The 22,629-nt window shown below is 48.7% G+C and overlaps 1 protein-coding gene across 1 annotated transcript in view; it reads right to left on the bottom strand.

The window, feature by feature from the left end:
• Positions 1 to 13,271, bottom strand: part of serpinf2b (serpin peptidase inhibitor, clade F (alpha-2 antiplasmin, pigment epithelium derived factor), member 2b) — a 44,030-nt gene extending 30,759 nt beyond the window's left edge. Inside the window, exons 1-2 of the mRNA XM_080211041.1 lie at positions 12,815 to 13,271; positions 8,616 to 8,722 (exon numbers count right to left, since the gene is read on the bottom strand). Coding sequence (XP_080067167.1) covers positions 8,616 to 8,722; positions 12,815 to 13,271 — 564 coding nt within the window. The remainder of the gene's footprint in view (positions 1 to 8,615; positions 8,723 to 12,814) is intronic.
• Positions 13,272 to 22,629: the final 9,358 nt, after the last annotated feature.

Here is a 22,629-nt window from a genome sequence, read left to right as displayed (position 1 = left end):
CACCCAGGATGGTGCCAGAACGAGGTGCATGCTGTGCCCAGCGCACCTTCTAATTCTTTTACACTCGTTCTATGCTTACTACATCCTGCATTCTCTTGTTTCCTTCTCTGTGAACGGTATGCTTTGTAGAGCGCGCACGAAACAATACTTTTCACTGTATGTTAATACGTGTGACAATAATAAATCAAATCAATTCAAAGTGGACACTGCAGGGTGGAGGGGTGAGCCAGGGGGCACCGTGATTCAGGAAGTCATTCAAGTAGGAAGACTTTCTCGGAATGTAGTGGTCATCAGGGACAGTAAAATCCGGGATAGACACTGATCAGTACAACCAAGAGTATGAATCCAAATGATATAGGTTTACGGTGCAAGGGGCAAGGTTTAAAGGAGATGTACGAGGCAGATTTTTTACACAGGGAGTGGTGGGTGCCTGGAACCCATTGCTGGTGGAGGTGATGGAAGTGGATACGATAGTGAGTTTTAAGGGGCATCTTGACAAGTACCTGAATAGGATGGGAATAGAGGGATATTGTCCCCGGAAGGGTAGGGGGTTTTAATTAAGTCAGGCAGCATGGTCGGTGCAGACTTGGAGGGCCGAAGGGCCTGTTCCTGTGCTGGAATTTTGTTTTTTGACTGTGTTGCCTGCCCAGTGCTAAGGTTCAGGACAACTGCTCCAAGCTGGGGAGGAACCTTACAGTGGGAGGGGAAGGATGCAATAGCAGTGGCTGTGTTGATACCAAGCATGTAAACAGGACTAGGAGAAAGATTCTGTGTGGGGAATTTGACCAACGAAGGACTAATTAAGAAGCAGAAATACCTCAGCCATGATTGAATTGGAGACATGTGGCCCCAAGGTTAGTGTGGGAGATATGGGATTCGATACACTGAGGACTGGCACCAGTGGGGAGCGGGGGGTATGGGGAGTAGGAGCTGAATCATTGGGGTGGACTTCACTGAACTGGGCTGGATCCAGTGGTTTGGCGAATTGTACAACTTGGGCGGGAGAGAGGGATTTAAACTAAATAATGGGTGTGAGCAAATATGAAGTAAATCAAAGGGTAACAAGCTGCCAGAGCAGGGTAATGATTTAAGTAATGATAACTAGAGTCTGGTAGGAAGGGCCAAAGCATACAAATTATAGAGTTCAGTGGCAAGGCCAGAGAAGAGTGAAAAACTGTAAATGTGAATATGTGCAGCATTCATCAGAAAATGAATGGATTATTAGCACAGGTAGAAATAAACGTGTCTAACCTGAGTGTCATTGTGAAACAGGCTGAGACCTGAAGATAGCAGCATATCTAACATTCAAAAAGATAGGAGTCCAACAGATATAGATGAATAATTAGGTAAAATATAAATGTTAGATAGAATTCATATAATTAGGACATAATACTTTAGAATTGAGAAAATGGTTATGGGCTAATGTTAACCATTTTCCCCAACATCCTGTGTGTACAGACATGTATATGGAAACTTAAATAAAAATAGCTCCCACTTTAATTCGAAACAGACAACATTCTCTCACGTGATAACATGAATTCACCAGTGTTTTTCTTTTTTTGGAAATAAAGATTAACATAATTACCTCGTTCACGAGAAACTTTGAAAAGTTGGTAACACACATAAATGGTGGTGCATTCTGGGATTGCTGTCCTTACCCATTTGAATGATCGATGGTCATGGGTGAGATGCCTGAAGATTGGAGAGTGGTGAATGTTGTGCCTTTTTTTAAAAAGGGCTGCAGGGAAAAGCCTGGGAACTACAGGCCAGTGAGCCTCACATCTGTGGTGGGTAAATTGTTGGAAGGTATTTTGAGGGACAGGATCTACAGGCATTTAGAGACACAAGGACTGATTAGGGACAGTCAGCATGGCTTTGTGAGTGAAAAATCATCTCTCACAAATTTGATGGAGTTTTTTGAAGGGGTAACCAAGAAGGTAGATGAGGGCAGTGTTGTTGATGTTGTCTACATGGACTTTAGCAAGGCCTTTGACAAGGTACCGCATGGTAGGTTGTTGCATAAAGTTAAAACTCACAGGATCCAGGGTGAGGTATCTAAATGGATACAAAATTGGCTTCTTGACAGAGCCAGAGGGTGGTTGTAGAGGGCTGTTTTTCAAACTGGAGGCCTGTGACCAGCGGTGTGCCTCAGGGATCAGTGCTGGGTCCACTGTTATTTGTCATTTATATTAATAATTTGGATGAGAATTCAGGAGGCATGGTTAGTAAGTTTGCAGATGACATCAAGATTAGTGGACAGTGAAGAAGGTTATCTAGGATTGCAATGGGATTTTGATCAATTAGGCCGGTGAACTGACAAATGGTAGATGGAGTTTAATTAATTTAGATAAATGTGAGGTGATGCATTTTGGTAGATTGAACCAGGGCAGGACTGACTCAGTTAATGGTAGGGCATTGGGGAAAGTTATAGAACAAAGAGATCTAGGGGGACAGGTTCATAGCTGCTTGAAAGTGGAGTCACAGGTGGACAGAGTGGTGAAGGCAGCATTCGGCATGCTTGGTTTCATTGGTCAGAACATTGAATACAGGAGTTGGGACGTCTTGTTGAAGTTGTACAAGACATTAGTAAGGCCACACTTGGAATACTGTGTACAGTTCTGGTCACCCTATTATAGAAAGGATATTATTAAACTAGAAAGAGTGCAGAAAAGATTTACTAGGATGCTACCGGGACTTGATGGTTTGAGTTATAAAGAGAGGCTGGATAGACTGGGACTTTTTCCTCTGGAGTGTAGGAGGCTGAGGGGTGATCTTATAGAGGTCTATAAAATAATGAGGGGCACAGATCAGCTAGATAGTCAGTATCTTTTCCCAAAGGTAGGGGAGTCTAAAACTAGAGGGTACAGGTTTAAGGTGAGAGGGGAGAGATACAGAAGTGTCCAGAGGAGCAATTGTTTCACACAGAGGGTGGTGAGTGTCTGGAACAAGCTGCCAGAGGTAGTAGTAGAGACAGGTACAATTTTGTCTTTTAAAAAGTGTTCAGACAGTTACATGGGTAAGATGGGTATAGAGGGGTATGGGCCAAATGTGGGCAATTGGGACTAGCTTAGGGGTTTTAAAAAAAAGACGGCATGGATAAGTTGGGTCAAAGGACCTGTTTCCATGTTCTGAGAAAGCATTCTTAGATTTAACTTGCATATCGTGAAAGACTAGTGGGCTATAAACCAGAGTTGAATGTGATCAGTACAAAAGACAGTTCTATAAGGAATGTGTCTTTCCTTTAAGCTGAAGAACAGTTAACTTTTAAGAATTATAGGAGGCAATCTTAAGCCCGGTTTTGCCGTTGGCAGGATTGGCAGCCGGGGTGGGGTTGGGGGGGGGCACAAGATCCGGCAAAACCCTAAAATCACGGCTCTGACTGACGAGATCAGAACCTCTGACTTTCCCTGTCCCTCTGGCAATGAGATTCACACTCACCCCGTGGACATGAACTGATTGAAATCCACTGAGCCGGTGGTGGAACGGGCATTTCAAACCCAGTGGGACAAAGGGCTTGTCCTACACGGTTTGATTCTATGATTAATGATAGGCCAGAAAATTGGGAAAATTTTGGAAACTAGCAAAGCAGGACTTACAAATTAACAAGAGGGAGAAATTAGAATCGGAACGAAGGAAATGGCAGCGATTTCAATCTTTATGGTAGAAGTTATTAAAATCAGCCCAATAACACAGGTACAAAATCTCAAATCCAGCTCACACAAACCAGAGATGTCCAAAAACTGGACATTTTTATAAGTTGCTATTTATTGATTTGAGTTGTTATTTACCAGGACTGTTTGGCTGGGTGCTGCGTTGTCATGGGGGCATGGTAATCTCCATACCGTCTCCACGTGCCAGACTTTCTCCACACTCCAAAGGATCCCTTGTGCTGATCTGCCTGACCCACAATCTGGATTCAGCAATGGCTGCGAGTCAGCCTTACTTATATCATTATTTAATACTTTTCAGATGTTATTTCTTTACTATTATTTATTGTCTTTTTAAACTTTTGAAAGATCTGAAGGATTGGAGTGCCTGCTCTGCCAGCCAATAGGATCACAGCTGATCAATATTCCTCATTCCCACTTTCCCCCCAACCCTCAATCCTCTCACTGATCAAAAATCTACCCCAGCCTTAAATATGGACAAGGGCTCTGTGGGTCTCTGTGGCAACGAGTTCCAAAGACTCACAACCCGCAGAGAGAAAAAATTTCTCTTCATCTCTGTCTTAAATTGATGTCCTCTTATTCTGAGACTGTGCCCTCTGGTCCGAGACTCTCCCACGATGGGGAACATTCTCTCAGCATCCACCCTGTCAAACCCCTTCGGAATCACTTAGGTTTCAATGAGAGATCTCTCATTCTCCCAAACTCCAATGGGTGGAGTCTCAGCCTGTTTAACCTTTCCTCATAAGACATAAGAAAAAGAAACTTATTCCCTGGATATCCTGTGCCTCCAAAATCCGGCGGGATCTGAAATTTGTCGGGAACTCAGGCCAGAATTCTCCAGTCCTTCGCGTCTCACTGCCACTGCCAACGAGAATGGAGAATTTGGCACTCAGCCAAATCACCATTCACAGCAGCGGGACTGGAGAATCCCGGCCTCAGGGCGAGGTCAGAGAATCCCAGCCACGGAGCGAGGTCGGAGAATCCCGGCCACGGAGCGAGGTCGGAGAATCCCAACCACAGGGCGAGGTCGGAGATTCCCAGCCCCGGGACGAGGTCGGAGAATCCCAGCCCCGGGACGAGGTCGGAGAATCCCGGCCACGGGACGAGGTCGGAGATTCCCAGCCACGGAGCGAGGTCGGAGAATCCCAACCACGAGCGAGGTCGAAGAATCCCGGCCACGGAGTGAGGTTGGAGAATCCCAGCCCCGGGACGAGGTCGGAGATTCCCAGCCACGGAGCGAGGTCGGAGAATCCCAACCACGGAGCGAGGTCGGAGAATCCCGGCCACGGGGCGAGGTCGGAGAATCCCAGCCACAGGGCGAGGTCGGAGAATCCCAGCCCCGGGGCGAGGTCGGAGAATCCCGGCCATGGAGCGAGGTCGGAGATTCCCAGCCACAGGGCGAGGTCGGAGAATCCCGGCCACGGGGCGAGGTCGGAGAATCCCAGCCACGGGGCGAGGTCGGAGAATCCCGGCCACGGAGCGAGGTCGGAGAATCCCAGCCACAGGGCGAGTTCGGAGAATCCCAGCCCCGGGGCGAGGTCGGAGAATCCCGGCCATGGAGCGAGGTCGGAGAATCCCAGCCACAGGGCGAGTTCGGAGAATCCCAGCCACAGGGCGAGGTCGGAGAATCCCAGCCCCGGGGCGAGGTCGGAGAATCCCGGCCATGGAGCGAGGTCGGAGATTCCCAGCCACGGGGCGAGGTCGGAGAATCCCGGCCACGGGGCGAGGTCGGAGAATCCCAGCCACGGGGCGAGGTCGGAGAATCCCGGCCACGGAGCGAGGTCGGAGAATCCCGGCCACGGGGCGAGGTCGGAGAATCCCGGCCACGGAGCGAGGTCGGAGAATCCCGGCCACGGAGCGAGGTCGGAGAATCCCGGCCCTGGAGCGAGGTCGGAGATTCCCAGCCACGGAGCGAGGTCGGAGAATCCCAGTCGCAGGGGTAAGGTTGGAGAATCCCAGTCCCAATCCCAGGGTTACCAGTTTTCAGACACTGAACCTGTGTTAGAAAATCATGAGGTAAAAAGGGAGGGAGGAACTCAGAGTAATCTCTATTACCACAGAGAAGGTGCTGGGATAATAATAACTGAGGGCCGGGAAGTTCCCGGATCTGATCCCTGTGCTCTAAGCTTTAAATGAAATGGCGGCTGGGATAATGGATCCTTTGGCAGTAATCTTCCAAAATTCCCTAGAATCTGGAAAGGTTCCATCAGACTGGAAAATAGCAAATTATAGGAACCCTACAGTGCAGAAGAGGCCATTCAGCCCATCAGATCTGCACTGACTCTCTGACAGAGTATCTTTCTTACCCAGGCCCTCTCCCCACAATCCCACCCATCTAACCCACACATCTTTGGATACTAAGGAACAATTTACCATGGGCAATCCACACAACCTGTACATCTTTGGACTATGGAAGGAAACTGGAGCACCCAGAGGAAACCCACGCAGACACAGGGAGAATGTGCAGACTCCGCACAGACAGTGACCCAAGGCTGGAATTGAACCGGGTCCCTGGCGCTGTGGAATTTATTGGTTGAACATTTAGGCAGGTGGAAAGCATGTTTGAGTTGATTTATTAGTCACAAGTAGGCTTACATTAACACTGCAATGAAGTTACTGTGAAATTCCCCTAGTTGTGAGGAGGACGCTGTTTGCAAAGGGACAGCTCAATCGGGGATTTTCACAATAACTTCATTGCGATGTTAATGTAAGCCTACTTATTACACTAGCAAATAAGTTTTAACTTTAAATTTTAGTGTATCAAAATTTGACAGCTGGAATATAGTGTGAGGTTGTCTTCTTTGGTGGGAAGAATGGAAAAGCAGCATATTACTTCAAATAGAGAGACTGAGGTACAGAGGGATCTGGGTGTCTTTGTACATGAATTACAAGTTAACATGAAGATACAGCAGTTATGAAAGCAAGTGGAATGTTGGCCTTTATTGCGGGAGTCTGGGATATAAAAATAGAGAGGTCTTGCTCCAGCTGTACAGAGTATTGGTGAGGCCACACCTGAAATACTTTGTGCAGTCCTGGTGTCCTTGCTGCAGGAGGGATATACTGACATCAGAGGCAGCTCAGAGAAGGTTTACAATGTTGATCCCTGGGATGAGGGGGGTTTGTCTTACGAGGAAAGGCTGAGGATAGGTTGGGTCTGTAATCATTGTAAATTATAAGAGGCAATCTGATTGCATTGTCTAAGATTCAGAACGGGCTTGACAAGGGTAGATGCTGTAAAAATGTTTTCCCTGGTGGGGTAATCTGGAATTAGAGGCTGCAATCTCAGAAGAAAGAGTGTCCCATTTAAAATGGAGAAGAATTTCTCTTTCTGGGAGTTCTGAATCTTTGAAATTCTCTATTTCCAACAGCAGTGGAAGCTGAGTCATTGAATATATTTAATGAGTTAGATTTACACAAATTTTTCATCTACAAGGGAATCAACAAGCCATATACATCCAGTGGCTACCAGAGCAAGTCAGAGGCTGAGAATTCTGCAGACCCCCCCAGAGCCTGTCCACCATCTACAAGGCACAAGTCAGGAGTGTGATGGAATACTCCCCACTTGCCTGGATGGGTGCAGCTCCAACAACACTCAAGAAGCTCGACATTATTCAGGACAAAGCAGCTTGATCAGCATCCCATTCACCAACTTAATCACTTCCTCTGCCACTGACGCACAGTGGCAGCCGTGTGCACCTTCTACAAGATGCACTGCAGAAACTCACTAAGGCTCCTTGACAGCACTTTCCAAACCCACAACCACTACCCCCTAGAGAGACAAGGGAAACATAAGAACATAAGAACATAAGAAATAGGAGCAGGAGTAGGCCATCTAGCCCTTCGAGCCTGCCCCGCCATTCAATAAGATCATGGCTGATCTGTTGTGGCTCAGTTCCACTTTCCCGCCCTCTCCCCATAACCCTTAGTCCCCTCTCTTATCAAGAACCCATCAACCCGCTTCTTAAAAATATTTAGCGAGGCAGCCTCCACCACTTCAACGGGCAGAGAATTCCAGAGATTCACCACCCTTTGAGTGAAGAAGTTCCTCCTCAACTCCGTTCTAAACCGCCCCCCCTTTATCTTGAGGCTGTGCCCCCTAGTCCTACTGTCTTTTTTGAGCGGGAAGAGTCTCTCCACCTCTATCCTATCCATCCCATTCATCATCTTATACGTCTCAATGAGATCTCCCCTCATTCTTCTAAACTCTAACGAGTACAAGCCTAGTTTATTCAGCCCCTCCTCATAGCTCAACCCCCTCAACTCCGGTATCAGCCTAGTAAACCTCCTCTGCACTCCCTCCAGGGCCAAAATATCCTTGCGTAAGTGCGGCGCCCAAAACTGCACACAGTACTCCAGCTGCGGCCTCACCAATGCCCTATACAGCCGCAGCAAGACCTCCCTACTTTTATATTCAATCCCCCTCGCTATGAAGGCCAGCATCCCATTCGCCTTCCTGACCACCTGCTGCACCTGCAAGCTGGGTTTTTGCGACTCATGCACAAGGACCCCGAGGTCCCTCTGCACCGTCGCCTGCTGCAGTTTCTCGCCCCGTAAGTAATAGATACATGGAAACAGATACATGGAAACATGCAAATCAAAGCCACACACCATCCTGACTTGGAAATGTATTGCCTTGCATTGACTGTCGCTGGAACTCCCTCCCTAACAGCACTGCGGCTGCATCTAGAACTCAACAACTGCAGCGGTTCAAGACGGCAGCTGGCCACCTCCTTCTCAGAGTTACGAGGGTTGGGTAATAAATGCTGGCATGGCGAGCGATACTCACATCCCATCAATGAATAGATTCAAAATCTGCCGACGTTATGGGTTGATATCAGGACAGGGAATTGGAGACAATGAGTTCAACAGGAAATGGGGAAGAGAGAAGGAGAAAGAGCAAGAGGAGGTGAAAAGGTTAGGGGTCAAAGTTAACAAGTTACACTTTACATCAGAAGCTCTGCTGGGTTTCGTGAGGCAGAGCAGGAGGCTGATGAGGATCCGTGTGTTCATCCTGGGAACTGACACAACTCCAGCATCAACAGCGATCCCACAAACTGATCGGAGATAAAAGAATTAAAAATTAGATCACTCCATGAAGGGCAATTCTGAATATTCCAACCCTAAAAGATGAATTTCAACCTCCGATCTCCCTCTGTAAACCCCAACTCAACCGAAACTCTGCTGTCCACATCCTAACCCCCACTGAGCCCTGTTCACCCTGTACCCACTGTCAGAGGGTCAGTGCCGAGGGAGTGCCGCACTATCAGAGGGTCAGTGCCGAGGGAGTGCCGCACTGTCAGAGGGTCAGTGCCGAGGGAGTGCCGCACTGTCAGATGGTCAGTGCCGAGGGAGTGCCGCACTGTCAGAGGGTCGGTGCTGAGGGAGTGCCGCACTGTCAGATGGTCAGTGCCGAGGGAGTGCCGCACTGTCAGAGGGTCGGTGCTGAGGGAGTGCCGCACTGTCAGAGGGTCAGCGCCGAGGGAGCGCCGCACTGTCAGAGGGTCAGCGCCGAGGGAGCGCCGCACTGTCAGAGGGTCAGCGCCGAGGGAGCGCCGCACTGTCAGAGGGTCAGCGCCGAGGGAGCGCCGCACTGTCAGAGGGTCAGCGCCGAGGGAGCGCCGCACTGTCAGAGGGTCAGCGCCGAGGGAGTGCCGCACTGTCAGAGGGTCAGTGCTGAGGGAGTGCCGCACTGTCAGAGGGTCAGTGCTGAGGGAGTGCCGCACTGTCAGAGTTTCCAGTTCCTTTTCAGGTGGAGGTGAGGAAATTGTGACATAATATCCTCACATTCCCTGAATTAAAACCACAGAGATGAGATGCTGATGATCATACTGTGGGATCTTGCTTTGCACCGGGTCTGGGCTGTGTTTGCTCCTTTACAAAGACTGGAAGTGATGAAAGGTGCTTTAAAAATGCAGACCTATCTTTGGGACTATGAGTAATTGTGAGGTAAGTAATTAACAGTAACAGAGCTTTAAATATTCAAACACATTGCAGCAATCTTCCCGTCTCTCTCACACTTCCTCAATCTGTGCCTCAGTCATTGTAATTTGCTCTTTGTTTCCCCTTATTTGAAAAAATTATCTGATTTTTTTTGTCTGCTCTATTCAGTTGATTTTCCCACTCTCTCTCTCACTTCCCCCTCCTCCCACTCTCTCTCTCTCTCTCTCTCTCTGTGTTTCCTCCTGTACATTTTCTCGATGAACTCCCCCTCCCACAGTTTCACTCCCTCCCTTCCTGTTTCCCTCCCTCCCCTCACATGGTGCCATGTCACCATTCCCATGGGGGGTGAGGGTGAGTGAGGGGATCCATTAATCTCAGTCCATCTGCTGGCGTTACTCTCTCTGCCCCCCACGCTCCCAAATGCCCCCCCGGTACACGTCTGCACGTGAGGGCTGGGGGTCAGAGACACCCCACTTGCTGCAGGGTCAGCAGGTCAGCAGTCTGTGGCCGTAGTAACGGAAAGTAAAGTGAGGGGGAAGAGAGGTAACATGATGGAACTATCCACAGGACTCAGAGTATGAGTGCTGACAACACGCCAGAGAGACTGTTAGTCATCATATTATAGATTTCAAACGCCAACCCGTGTCAAGTAACAATACTCAGACACACCACTGAACCGTGCTGCATTTTCACATCCGTGTCTCATCTTTATTCAGCTCCATTGGGGTCCAAACGCTGACAAACCACCTGCAGGAACCAGCCTGTTACTCACTGGGCAAAACCCCTAACATTTACCCTCTCCCCTCTCTGAGCGTCTCTCCCTCAAACTGCTCACAATCACAACTCTGACAACACATTCATTCCAAATACCTCAACTCCTCCTGCCAGAAAAATGAACTTTCTTTTCAATTACCCAGCAGCGGGGTAACGTGGGATTATCAGGGGCCGTGCACCAGAGTAAATGGGTCTTACCTTGTTAGTCACAGCTCCCTTCAACTCAACTGTTAACCCAATCTGAGGAGAGGGGCAATGGGCTCAGATCCCACTGACATCAGCAGTTTGCAGATTGATGGAGTGAGATAGCAATCTGCAAACTCCCAGGGCCATTTGCTTATTTATCAAACTCTCTTGGACAAACATTGAGCCACAGGTTTGGTTAAACATTTCCAGAAACCTTGCGTCTTTTTACTTGAGGAAGGAGTTGGAACATTGGGAAATGCTCGATGGCTCTCAGCCCCTCAAACCTCTCCCGGCAACATTCAAAAATGTGAATCAACACCCCAAATCCTCCTGGTTTCCGTCTCATCCGCAGGTCCAACTCAATTCTGAAACATTGACTCCCAGAATCCAGAGCCTTTTATTTCAGGGAGTGGGGAGTGGGGGGTGGGGAGTGGGGTGTGGGGGGCTGCAGGGAGTTGTGGGGGTGGGGGGGAGGTGGATAGAGAGTTCCAGATTCTCGCCCCCCCCCCCCCCCCCACTTTGTGTGAGGAAGAGATTCCTGATATCACCCTGAAAGACCTGGTTCCAATGTGAAGATTTGCTTCTTTGTTCTGGAACACCCCCCCACCCCCGCCCTCCTCCCCACCCACCCCCCCCCGCCCTCCTCCCCACCCCACCCCCCGCCCTCCTCCCCACCCCACCCCCGCCCTCCTCCCCACCCCCCCCACCCTCCTCCCCACCCTCCTCCCCACCCCCCACCCCCGCCCTCCTCCCCACCCCACCCCCCGCCCTCCTCCCCACCCCCCCCGCCCTCCTCCCCACCCCACCCCCCGCCCTCCTCCCCACCCCACCCCCCGCCCTCCTCCCCACCCCACCCCCCGCCCTCCTCCCCACCCCACCCCCCGCCCTCCTCCCCACCCCTGCCCCCGCCCTCCTCCCCACCCCACCCCCTGCCCTCCTCCCCACCCCCCCGCCCTCCTCCCCACCCCTGCCCCCCGCCCTCCTCCCCACCCCTGCCCTCCGCCCTCCTCCCCACCCTCTGCCCCCCGCCCTCCGCCCTCCTCCCCACCCCCCACCCTCCTCCCCACCCCCTGCCACCCCACCCCCCACCCCGCCACCTTCCTCCCCACCCCCTGCCCCCCCCACCCTCCTCCCCACCCCCTGCCCCCCCCTGCCCCCGGCACCACCCCCCCCCGCCATCTCCCCGTGTCCTGACTGACAGAGAGAAGCTGCTCTCTCTTTGACCTTTTAATCTCCTGTGAAAAGCTCAATTCGATCTTGTGTATTTTTAAATGAAAAGTTTCTTTCAGTTGGAAGGAAGGGGATGAATACCAGAAATCCAGGCTGGAGTTATCCTGAATTCAGGCACGTGCTCGGTGAAATAACTCCATCGAGGCCAGTGTCCCTTCATCAAATCCAGATTGATTTACGATAGTTAATAACACTCGGACAGGTAGTGCCCAGAGCAGAGTATTCACCCTGATAGCCCAGACACTCCACACCATGTACCCATGTCTGGTCCCAGATTACACAGTAAGAAGTCTCACAACACCAGGTTAAAGTCCAACCAGTTTATTTGATAGAAAATCCACAAACTTTCAGAAACACTGTTCCTTTGTCAGGTGTGTGGAAGGTTCTGGTCAGAGATTACTATCTATATTACTGTAGAGGATTACTATCAAATAAACCTGTTGGACTTTACCCTGGTGTTGTGAGACTGTGTTTACCCAAGTCCAACGCTGGCATCTCCACATCATGGTCCCAGATTAGACAGCGTGAACCGTTCCAATCAGGAGCTCACGTTAAACACGTTCCATCCTCCCCCCTCCAGGCCTAAGGAACCTCGATGGGCCGCTCACCTTGAGATCCTCATACAGAATTTCAGCGTCAGCTTTGATCCCTCCAGCTCTGCGACAGAAGCAGACCGGGGTGTAACAGACAGGGTGTAACAGACCAGGGTGTAACAGACGGGATGTAACAGATGGGGCGTAACAGATGGGGCGTAACAGACCGGGGTGTAACAGACGGAGTGTAACAGGCGGGGTGTAACAGACCAGGGTGTAACAGACGGGGTGTAACAGGCGGGGTGTAACAGACCGGGGTGTAACAGATGGGGTGTAACAGGTGGGGTGTAACAGACGGGATGTAACAGACGGGGTGTAACAGACAGGGTGTAACAGACCGGGGTGTAACAGACGGGGTGTAACAGGTGGGGTGTAACAGATGGGGTGTAACAGACGGGGCGTAACAGACGGGGTGTAACAGACCGGGGTGTAACAGACGGGGCGTAACAGACGGGGTGTAACAGACCGGGGTGTAACAGACGGGGTGTAACAGGCGGGGTGTAACAGATGGGGTGTAACAGACCGGGGTGTAACAGACGGGGCGTAACAGACGGGGTGTAACAGACCGGGGTGTAACAGACGGGGCGTAACAGACGGGGTGTAACAGACCGGGGTGTAACAGACGGGGTGTAACAGATGGGGTGTAACAGGCGGGGTGTAACAGGCGGGGTGTAACAGGCGGGGTGCACCTCTTCTGTCTCAAACACCGAGTCACAGGTTCACTCTCGTTATCCGACAGTAAGGGACTCGATGTGGCTAAATGCTCCATGTCCATTTTGGACTCCGAGATTCCAATGATCAGAGATGGAAAGTGGGAGCCAGCGGATCTCAGAGTTTCTTCCGAGGCTCCCAATGAGCCGGATAAAGATTGTTCCGGCATGGCCTGGAACTCAACAGCTTTTAAATGGTCTAGATGTTTTCATAGGATCATATCTCCCTCTCGGACTTAGTAGGGAATGGCTCAGCCTGGTGCAGAGTCGTCTGCCCATGAGGAACTCGGCTGGGGTGATTCTGGGGGTTGTGTGTGGAGCTGTCCTGTAATCGAAGAGGAATCTGACTGTTTGGTGTCCAAGGAGACTGGGGGCTGTTTCTTTAAAACTGCTTTTAACATTTGGACTGTCTTTCACCAGGCAGTTAGATGATGGGGTGCCATCCTAACGTGTCAAATTCCACTCAATTCCATCATATTAATGATTTCCTGGCTGGTGAAGGATGGTCCATTGTCGGAAACCAGCTCTCCAGGATTCCTTGTGTCAGGAAGGAGGTGTAAAGTTTCTGCACTGTCGCTTTCGTGTTTGATGAGTGAGCCAGAAGCGATTGCGGTCATATCTGTGTCTATTCACGGCCACCAGACACAACTTCCTGCCAGCATCATCATTTTGGTCACTCCTGGGCAGCCATGGATGGGCCAGCGTGCTTCAGGATGACAATCTGGAGCGCCACAGGAGTAAGCCACCTTCCACAGCTGCTGTCTCTGGCTCCAGTACAGCAGGGATGTGGGCCGAATGGCCTTGCTGTTCCCCTGTCAGTATTAGCTGCTTCAATTTCACAAGGACTGCATCTTTTTGCCAAATATTCTTTGCTGCCACAGGGAGAGTTTCCAAAAACGTTTGTTGTCTCCTCCATTGGAGATACCACCAGTGGTGGCTGCTAACAGTAACTGACTCAATTGCACTGCCTACTCAGCCTCCTGAGTGGTGTTCTAATGGGCAGCCAGTAATAAAGCCCAACGCTGGGTTTGGGCGATGATCTGGACGGCACTGCCTTGTATCCCTTTAGCAGTCCGAATAGTGGCTTGTGATTGAGGATAATGATGAATTTTCACCCTCACAGGCACTGGTGGAATCATTTAACCCCAAATATCACTTCTTACCCTCCTCTTTCGATATGGGTGTATTAATGTTCCAAGATCCTGGAAGCTCACTTATTTGGATGCTCATCTCCGTTTGACCACCTATGTGTCAATACCATCCTGATTCCACCTGTGGACACATCACAGGTCAGTAGTAGTTCTTTCTGGGATTGAAATGTGCCAGAAGGTTTGATGAGGAAAGCTGTTGCTTAACTTTACAGAAGGCCAAGGACTGACTGGAAGACTACGACCAAAACTGATCCTTTGTCAGTAGTTGACGTACTGGGGCCAGGATTGAGGCAAGGTTGGTATAAATTTCCCATGATAGATTACTGACCCCAGAAATGATTGTAGCTCCTGGATGGACACCTTTGATTGCCCGCATCCAAAGGATGTGAAGCAGAATTGTCTACTCTGTAGCCCAGATAGGTCAACTGGGGGAGCTGGGATATACATTTCTCCATTCTTAGACATAAACCTGCCTTGGAAAATTGACTTAGAACTTCCTCGAGATTCTCTCGGTGTTTCTTATTCATATTCCCTATTATGAAGATTTCATCCAGGTAAATAGCACCCTGAGATATACCTTACGATATGTTTTCCATCATTGACAGGAAAATTGAGCAGGCTGATACCTCATGTGGCAGTCCAGTATATTGGTAAAGGCCTTTATGAGTATGAATTGTTGAATCTCTGGGAATCCTTGTCTAGCTGTAAGTACACATGACTCAAAATTCAAAAACTAGAGTCCTCCTGCTAACTTTACATACATGTCCTCGACCCAAGGTGAGCTGTGAGGAGGATGTAGAGATGCCGTGATTTGGACAGGCTGAGTGTATGGGTATCTGCATGGCAGATGCAGTATAATGTGGGTAAATGTGAGCTTATCCACTTTGGCAGCAATAATAGGAAGGCAGATTATTACTTGAATGGATGTAAATTGAGAGAGGTAGATACTCAGCGAGACCTTGGCATCAGTGCATCAGACACTGAAAGTAAGCACACAGGTACAACAGGCAGTAAAGAAGGCAAAAGGTATGTTCATAGTGAGAAGATTTGAGAATAGGAGCGGGATCTTCTGCTGCAATTGTATAAGGCATTGGTAAGCTCACACCTGGAGTATTGGTCTCCTTATCTGAGGAAGGATGTCCTTGCTATAGAGGGAGTACAGTAAAGGTTTACCAGGCTGATTCCTGGGATGGCAGGTCTGTCATATGAGGAGAGACTAAGTGGGTTAGGATTATATTCACTGGAGTTTAGAAGAGTGAGAGGGGATCTCATAGAAACTTATAAAATTCTAACAGGGTTAGACAGGGTAGATTCAGAAAGATTGTTCCCAATGGTGGGGGAATCCAGAACTAGGGGGTCAGAGTTTGAGGATAAGGGGTAAACCTTTTAGAACTGAGGTGAGGAGAAATTTCTTCATCCAGAGGTTGGGGAATGTGTGGAATTCACTCCCACAGGAAGTAGCTGAAGCCAAAACACTATCTGATTTCAAGAAGAAATTAGATATTGCTTTATATCATATACTCTATATCTATATACCCACAGCTAAATGGGTTAAGGAATATGGGAGATAGGTGGAATCAGGATATTAAATTTGATGATCAGTCATGATCATAATGAATGGTGGAGCAGGCTCGAAGGGCCAACTCCTGCTTCTAGTTTCTATGTTTCTACGGATCGGGTATTTATCCGGCTGTGAGAAACGGTTTACTATTTGTTAAAAATCCCTGGAAAGGCAGACTGGTCTATCTGGCTTAAAATTGCTTCGCCCTGTGCTGCCCATTCTGCAGATCGGACTGGTTTGATGATCCCTTCATGCTCCAGTCTTTGGATTTCAGTTTCAACTTTTTCCCGTAAGGCTGAAAATTATACTGGGCGAGCCTTCCACAGTCGCGGAATTGCTTCCTGGTCAACAGGTAAGGTCACCCTGGTTCCTTTGATAGTCCCTAGCCTTCCTGGCAAACTGCAGGATAGTTAAGCTGGATTTCACTAAGACAGTTATTCTCCAGCTGAGAGATGTTGAGCCAATCTAGATGGCTCTTTTGCAACCAAATACACCCTATTAGGCTTAGCCCTGAGCCCTTCCCTTCAATCACTGATAACCAAGCAGCTACCTTTCATAAGAGACAGGGACACAGATTATTCCCACAGTTCACAACAGTTCCCCTGAATACATTCTCAGATTTGCTAAGGTCTTGGTTGAAGGGTTGGAGTCCAGAGGGAATTTTATGGAACACTGATTCTCCGAGCACCGATATGGATGCACCCGTATCCTCAATTTCCTGCTAATCCTTCAATTACATTAAGTCTTTGACTCCCAGTTATTGGTCTTTGCTAATGGAAACAGATGCCTCCTAACCACCCTATCTGGGCCCATCACAATTTTAGAAACCTCAATTAAATCTCCCCCCCAGTCTCCTCTGTTCCAAAAACAAAGTCCCAGTTTATCTAAAACTCTCCAATACAGGCAACATCCTCGTGGGAATCCTGTGCACTCTCTCTCGTGTGATCACATCCTTCTGGTAAGTGGTGACCAGAATTATACACAGAACTCCAGCTGCGATCTAGTGTTTACTTCCTATAAAACCATCCTGTTCTCAATTTCAAAGCATGAAGGCAAGTTTCCTGCGTGCCTACCTAACCACACTATCTAGCTGTTCTGCTTTTGTCGGTAATCTGTAGACATAAACTCCATGCAGCCTCCATTCCTCCACATTTCCAATATCCACTATTTATTGCCTATCCCCCTTGCTGTGCCTGCCCTCCACAGATTCATCACCTTACACTTCTCCAAACTGAATTCTATTTACCACTCCCCTGCCCACCTGACCAGTCCATTGATATCTTTCTGCAGCCTCCAGATATCTTTCTCACCAGCAACCAATCTTGCTATCGTCTGCAAACATCTTCATTCTGCCCCTACTTTTAATCTGTGATACAATGAGCAGGAAGAGAGCAGTCAGTGAGAGCTGCACAACCCCACTGGCAACCTGCATCCTGACCCTTCAATTTAGTGACAGTGAGGAGTTTGAGAGAAACACAGTGCCCTCTCCTCCTCCACCTGGGCACAACCCACTGCCCACTATCCAATGCTCCTTCCTGTCTTCCCCAACCTCAGCACACTCAAACTCCTGGACTGGTCTGAACCTTCACTAACCCATTGAGAAGACAAGCCTTAAATCAGTTCCAAAAAGACCTTTAAATAATGGTGATAGATTGCCCTGATGGGAATGTTTCGATTTGATTTTATTATTGTCACCTCTATTAGTGTACAGTGGAAAGTAGTGTGTTTTGGGATCAGAACTAAATTAATCATTTTCAAATCCTTCCTTAACCTCACACATGCCTCCTCCCCTGCCTGTCAGTGTAATCTCCTCTATAACCCTCAGAGATTGCTGCCTGAATTCTCTTTTCTCCTTCATGACACTTTTTAAAGCTCCTGTCCTGAAATCTCCGTGTCAAATCTTATTTAATTTGCCTGTCTTTGAAGAACCTTATACTGTGTTACTGTGGTTAGAGCTGATATATAAACGCAACTTATTGTACTGGGGCTCCCTGACAGCAAGTACACTGTTGTGATGGCAGAGGGACCCCCTGCCCCTCCATTTCCTCCTCCCCACGAGTGGTCCAGCCTCAGTTTCAGATATCGTCCCCTTCACCCAGTCTGCTGCACCAGGCTGCGTTCACCTTGTTCCCCAGTCCTGGTGAGTATCTTTGATTTGATTTATTGTTGTCATATGTATGAACATACAGTGAAAAGTATTGTTTCTTTCGTGTTATACAGACAAAGCATACCATTCATAAAGAAGAAAATGAGAGACCGCAGAATGTAGTGTTACAGCCATAGCTAGGATGTAGAGAAAGATCAACTTAGTGCGAGGTAGGTCCATTCAAACGTCTGACAGCAGCAGGGGAGAAACTGTTCTTGACCTCAGACTTCTGTACCTTTTTCCCAATGGAAGAAGGGAGAAGAGAGAATGTCCGGGGTGCGTGGGGTCCTTAATTATTCTGGCTGCTTTGCCAAGGCAGCGGGAAGTGTAGACAGAGTCAATGGATGGGAGGCTGGTTTGCATGATGGATTGGGCTACATTCATAACCCTTTGTAGTTCCTTGCGGTCTTGGGCAGAGCAGGCAGTGGAAGCTTATATAACAGCAGAATATGAGAAAAGCCAGCATTGCCCATGAGAAGGCGGTGAGCCACATTCTTGAAAGAATCTAGAACTAGGGTTCACAGTTTAAAAATCTGGGGTAGCTCATTTAAGGCAGAAATGAAGAGAATGTTTCAGTCAGTGAGAAATTGAGGAGCAAATATTTAAGGAGATTACAGATATCTCCAAGATAAACAGGTTTGTAATGGTCCCTATACCTGGGACAGCCATAGAATTAGGGGCTTGGATGACAGAAATTTGTTGAATTTATTCAGGAGGAATTTTTCATTCAGTATGTGGATGGCCCGACTAGAGAGGGGACAAAACTTGACCTTTTGAGAAATAAGGAAGGGCGAATGACGGAAGTGTTAGCGAGGGATCACTTTGGCACTATAATTCCAATAGTTTTAAGATAGTTATATAGAATGATAGGTCTGGCCCAAAAGTTAAAATTATAAATTGGGGCAAGGCCAAATTTGATGATATTAGACAAGGAGCTTTCAAAAGCTAACTGGGGGAGTCTGTGGGAAGGCAGAGGGATGTCTGGTAAACGGGAGGCTTTCAAGAGTGTGTTAACCAGGGTTCGGGGTAAAGTTGGTAGAAGCAGAGAGCCCTGGATGACTCAGAATATTGAGGCCCTGGTCAAGGAGGAGGAGGAGACACATGACATGCACAGGCAGCTGTGATCAAGTGAATCCTTGAAGAGTATCGAGGGTGTAAAAGTACAGTTAAGAGAAAACCAGGGGGGCAAAAAGGGGACACGAGATTGCTTTGGCAGATAAGGCAAAGGAGAATCCAAAGAGCTTTTACAAATACATAAAGGGCAAAAGAGTAACCAGAGACTGCGTAGGTCCTCTTAAGGATCAAGATTATCTGTGTGCAGATCCACAAGAGATGGGTGAAATCCTACATGAATATTCCTCATCAGTATTTATTGTTGAGTAAGGCATGGATGTTAGGGAACTTGGGGAAATAAATAGTGATGTCTTGAAGAGTGTCCATATAACAAAGGAGGTGCTGGAAGTCTTAAAGTGCATCAAGGTAGATAAATCTCCAGGACCTGATAAAGCGTATCTCAGGATGTTGTGGGAGGCTAGGGAGGAAATTGTGGGACCCCTAGCCGAGATATTTGAATCATTGATAGTCATGGGTGAGGTGCCTGAAGATTGGAGAGTGGCAAATGTGCCTTTGTTTAAAAAGGGCTGCAGGGAAAAACCTGGGAACTACAGGCCAGTGAGCCTCACATCTGTGGTGGGTAAATTGTTGGAAGGTATTTTGAGAGACAGGATCTACAGGCATTTAGAGACACAAGGACTGATTAGGGACAGTCAGCATGGCTTTGTGAGTGGAAAATCATGTCTCACAAATTTGATTGAGTTTTTTGAAGGGGTAACCAAGAAGGTAGATGAGGGCAGTGCAGTTGATGTTGTCTACATGGACTTTAGCAAGGCCTTTGACAAGGTACCGCATGGTAGGTTGTTGCACAAGGTTAAATCTCACAGGATCCAGGGTGAGGTATCCAAATGGATACAAAATTGGCTTCTTGACAGAGCCAGAGGGTGGTTGTAGAGAGTTGTTTTTCAAACTGGAGGCCTGTGACCAGCGGTGTGCCTCAGGGATCAGTGCTGGGTCCACTGTTATTTGGCATTTATATTAAAGATTTGGATGAGAGTTTAGGAGGTATGGTTAATAAATTTGCAGATGACACCAAGATTGGTGGCATAGTGGACAATGAAGGTTATCTCAGATTACAACAGGATTTTGATCAATTGGGCTGATGACTGGCAGATGGAGTTTAATTTAGATAAATGCAAGATGATTTTGGTAGATTGAACCAGGGCAGGATTTACTCGGTTAATGGTAGGGTACTGGAGAGAATTATAGAACAAAGAGATCTAGAGGTAAATGTTCATAGCTCCTTGAAAGTGGAGTCACAGGTGGACAGAGTGGTGAAGAAGGCATTCGGCATGCTTGGTTCCATCGGTCAGAACATTGAATACAGGAGTTGGAATGTCTTGTTGAAGTTGTACAAGACATTGGTAAGGCCACACTTGGAATACTGTCTGTGTGCAATTCTGATCACCCTGTTATAGAAAGGATATTATTAAACTAGAAAGAGCGCAGAAAAGATTTACTAGGATGCTACCGGGACTTGATGGATTGAGTTATAAGGAGAGGCTGAATAGACTGGGACTCTGTTCCCTGGACTTAGGGGTGATCTTATAGAGGTCTATAAAATAATGAGGACATAGATCAGCTAGTCAATATCTTTTTGTAAAGGTAGGGGAGTCTAAAACGAGAGGACATAGCTTTAAGGTGAGAGGGAAAAGATACAAAAGGGTCCAGAAGTACACTTTTTTCACCCAGAGGGTGGTGAGTGTCTGGAACAAGCTGCCAGAGGCAGTAGTTGAGGCGGGTACAATTCTGTCTTTTAAAAAGCATTTAGATAGTTACATGGGTAAGATGGGTGTAGAGGGATATGGGCCAAATGTGGGCAATTGGGACTAGCTTAGTCGCTATAAAGGGCAGCATGGACAAGTTGGGCCGAAGGGCCTGTTTCCATGCTGTAAACCTCTATAACGGTTGCCTTTGGAACTGTCTTCATCAAAAGGCTGTAGAAGGCCAGTCTTTGAATATTTTTAAGTCAGAGCTAGATAGATTCTTGAATAACAAGGGGGTGAAAGGTTGCCTGGAATAAGTAGGAATGTGGAGTTGAGGTTAAAATCAGATCAGCCATGACCATATTGAGAGACAGCACAGGCTGAAGGGGCCGAATGGCCTCCTCCTAATTGATCTGTTCATACCCACTGCTGCTGTAGGAAATGCCAGGATTTTGCCCCAGTGACAGTAAAGGAACAGTTATATATTCCTAAATCAGGATGGTGAGTGAGGCAGAGGGGAACCTGCAGGTGATATTGTCTCCTCCTGTCTTTCTAGATAGGTCATGGGTTTGGAAGGTGCAACCAAAGGAAGCTTGGTGAGTTGCATCTTATAGACGGTACACACGGCTGCTACTGTGTGTTGGTGCTGGAGGGAGTGGATGGCAAACAAACCAGGCTGCTTTATCCTGGGTGGTGTTGAGTTTCTTGAGTGTTGTTGGATCTGCATCCAGGCACACAGGGAGACAGGAGGTGAGTTACTCACTGCAGGATTCCCAGCCTCTGACCTGCTCTTACAGCCACAGTATTTCTACGGCGAGTCCAGTTCAGTTTCTGCTCAATGGTAACCCCCAAAGATGTTGATAGTGGGGGATTCAGCAAAGGCAGTGCAATTGAATGTGAAGAGGTGATGGTTAGACCCTCACTTGTTGGATGGAGATGGTCATTGGTTGGCATTTGTGTGGCACAAATGTTACTTTTCAACATCCAAGCTTGGGCTGACCAGATCGTACTATATTTGGACATGAACAGTGAGTAGTGCGGCGCTCCCTCGGCACTCACCCCCCCCGACAGTGCGGCGCTCCCTCGGCACTGACCCTCTGACAGTGCGGCGCTCCCTCGGCACTGACCCTCTGACAGTGCGGCGCTCCCTCGGCACTGACCCCCCGACAGTGCGGCGCTCCCTCGGCACTGACCCCCCGACAGCACGGCGCTCCCTCGGCACTGACCCCCCGACAGCACGGCGCTCCCTCGGCACTGACCCCCCGACAGCACGGCGCTCCCTCGGCACTGACCCCCCTGACAGCGCGGCGCTCCCTCGGCACTGACCCCCCTGGCAGCGTGGCGCTCCCTCGGCACTGACCCCCCTGACAGCGTGGCGCTCCCTCGGCACTGACCCCCCTGACAGCGCGGCGCTCCCTCGGCACTGACCCCCCTGACAGGGTCTATCTATTCTTGCTGTAACAGTAATGCTGATTAGATTGAGGTTTGTGCCTCTTTACAGCCAGAGCCCCACCAGTCAAGCCTGCTTGTAAACTCCATCCCCTCCTCGCCTGCCCACCCGTCATCAAACCCCACTCTCCACATCTAACCCCACCGAGCAGTCATGACCAACAGCGTACACACACGCACTGCTTTCACGATGGTTTATTTATAAATATTCACAGCTACACACCAATCCAGGCTCTGTCTCTGTGAGGTTCCTGTCTGCTTACAACTGGGCCTGCCTTCAACTCATGGAACAGGCATGAGAACGCACAAAGATCATTAGCTATACCACCCCCCAACCCCCGTCAGAGGCTGCTCCCTGAACCCCATCATCCTGACATCCGTCAGCCTCACCTTCAACCCCAT

Source organism: Carcharhinus amblyrhynchos, chromosome 23 (assembly GCF_965287045.1).
Source record: "Carcharhinus amblyrhynchos chromosome 23, sCarAmb.v2.hapA, whole genome shotgun sequence".
NCBI classification, from domain to species: Eukaryota; Metazoa; Chordata; class Chondrichthyes; order Carcharhiniformes; family Carcharhinidae; genus Carcharhinus; species Carcharhinus amblyrhynchos.
Note: the sequence above shows the minus strand (reverse complement) of the source record. Positions and strands in the feature narration are given on the sequence as shown.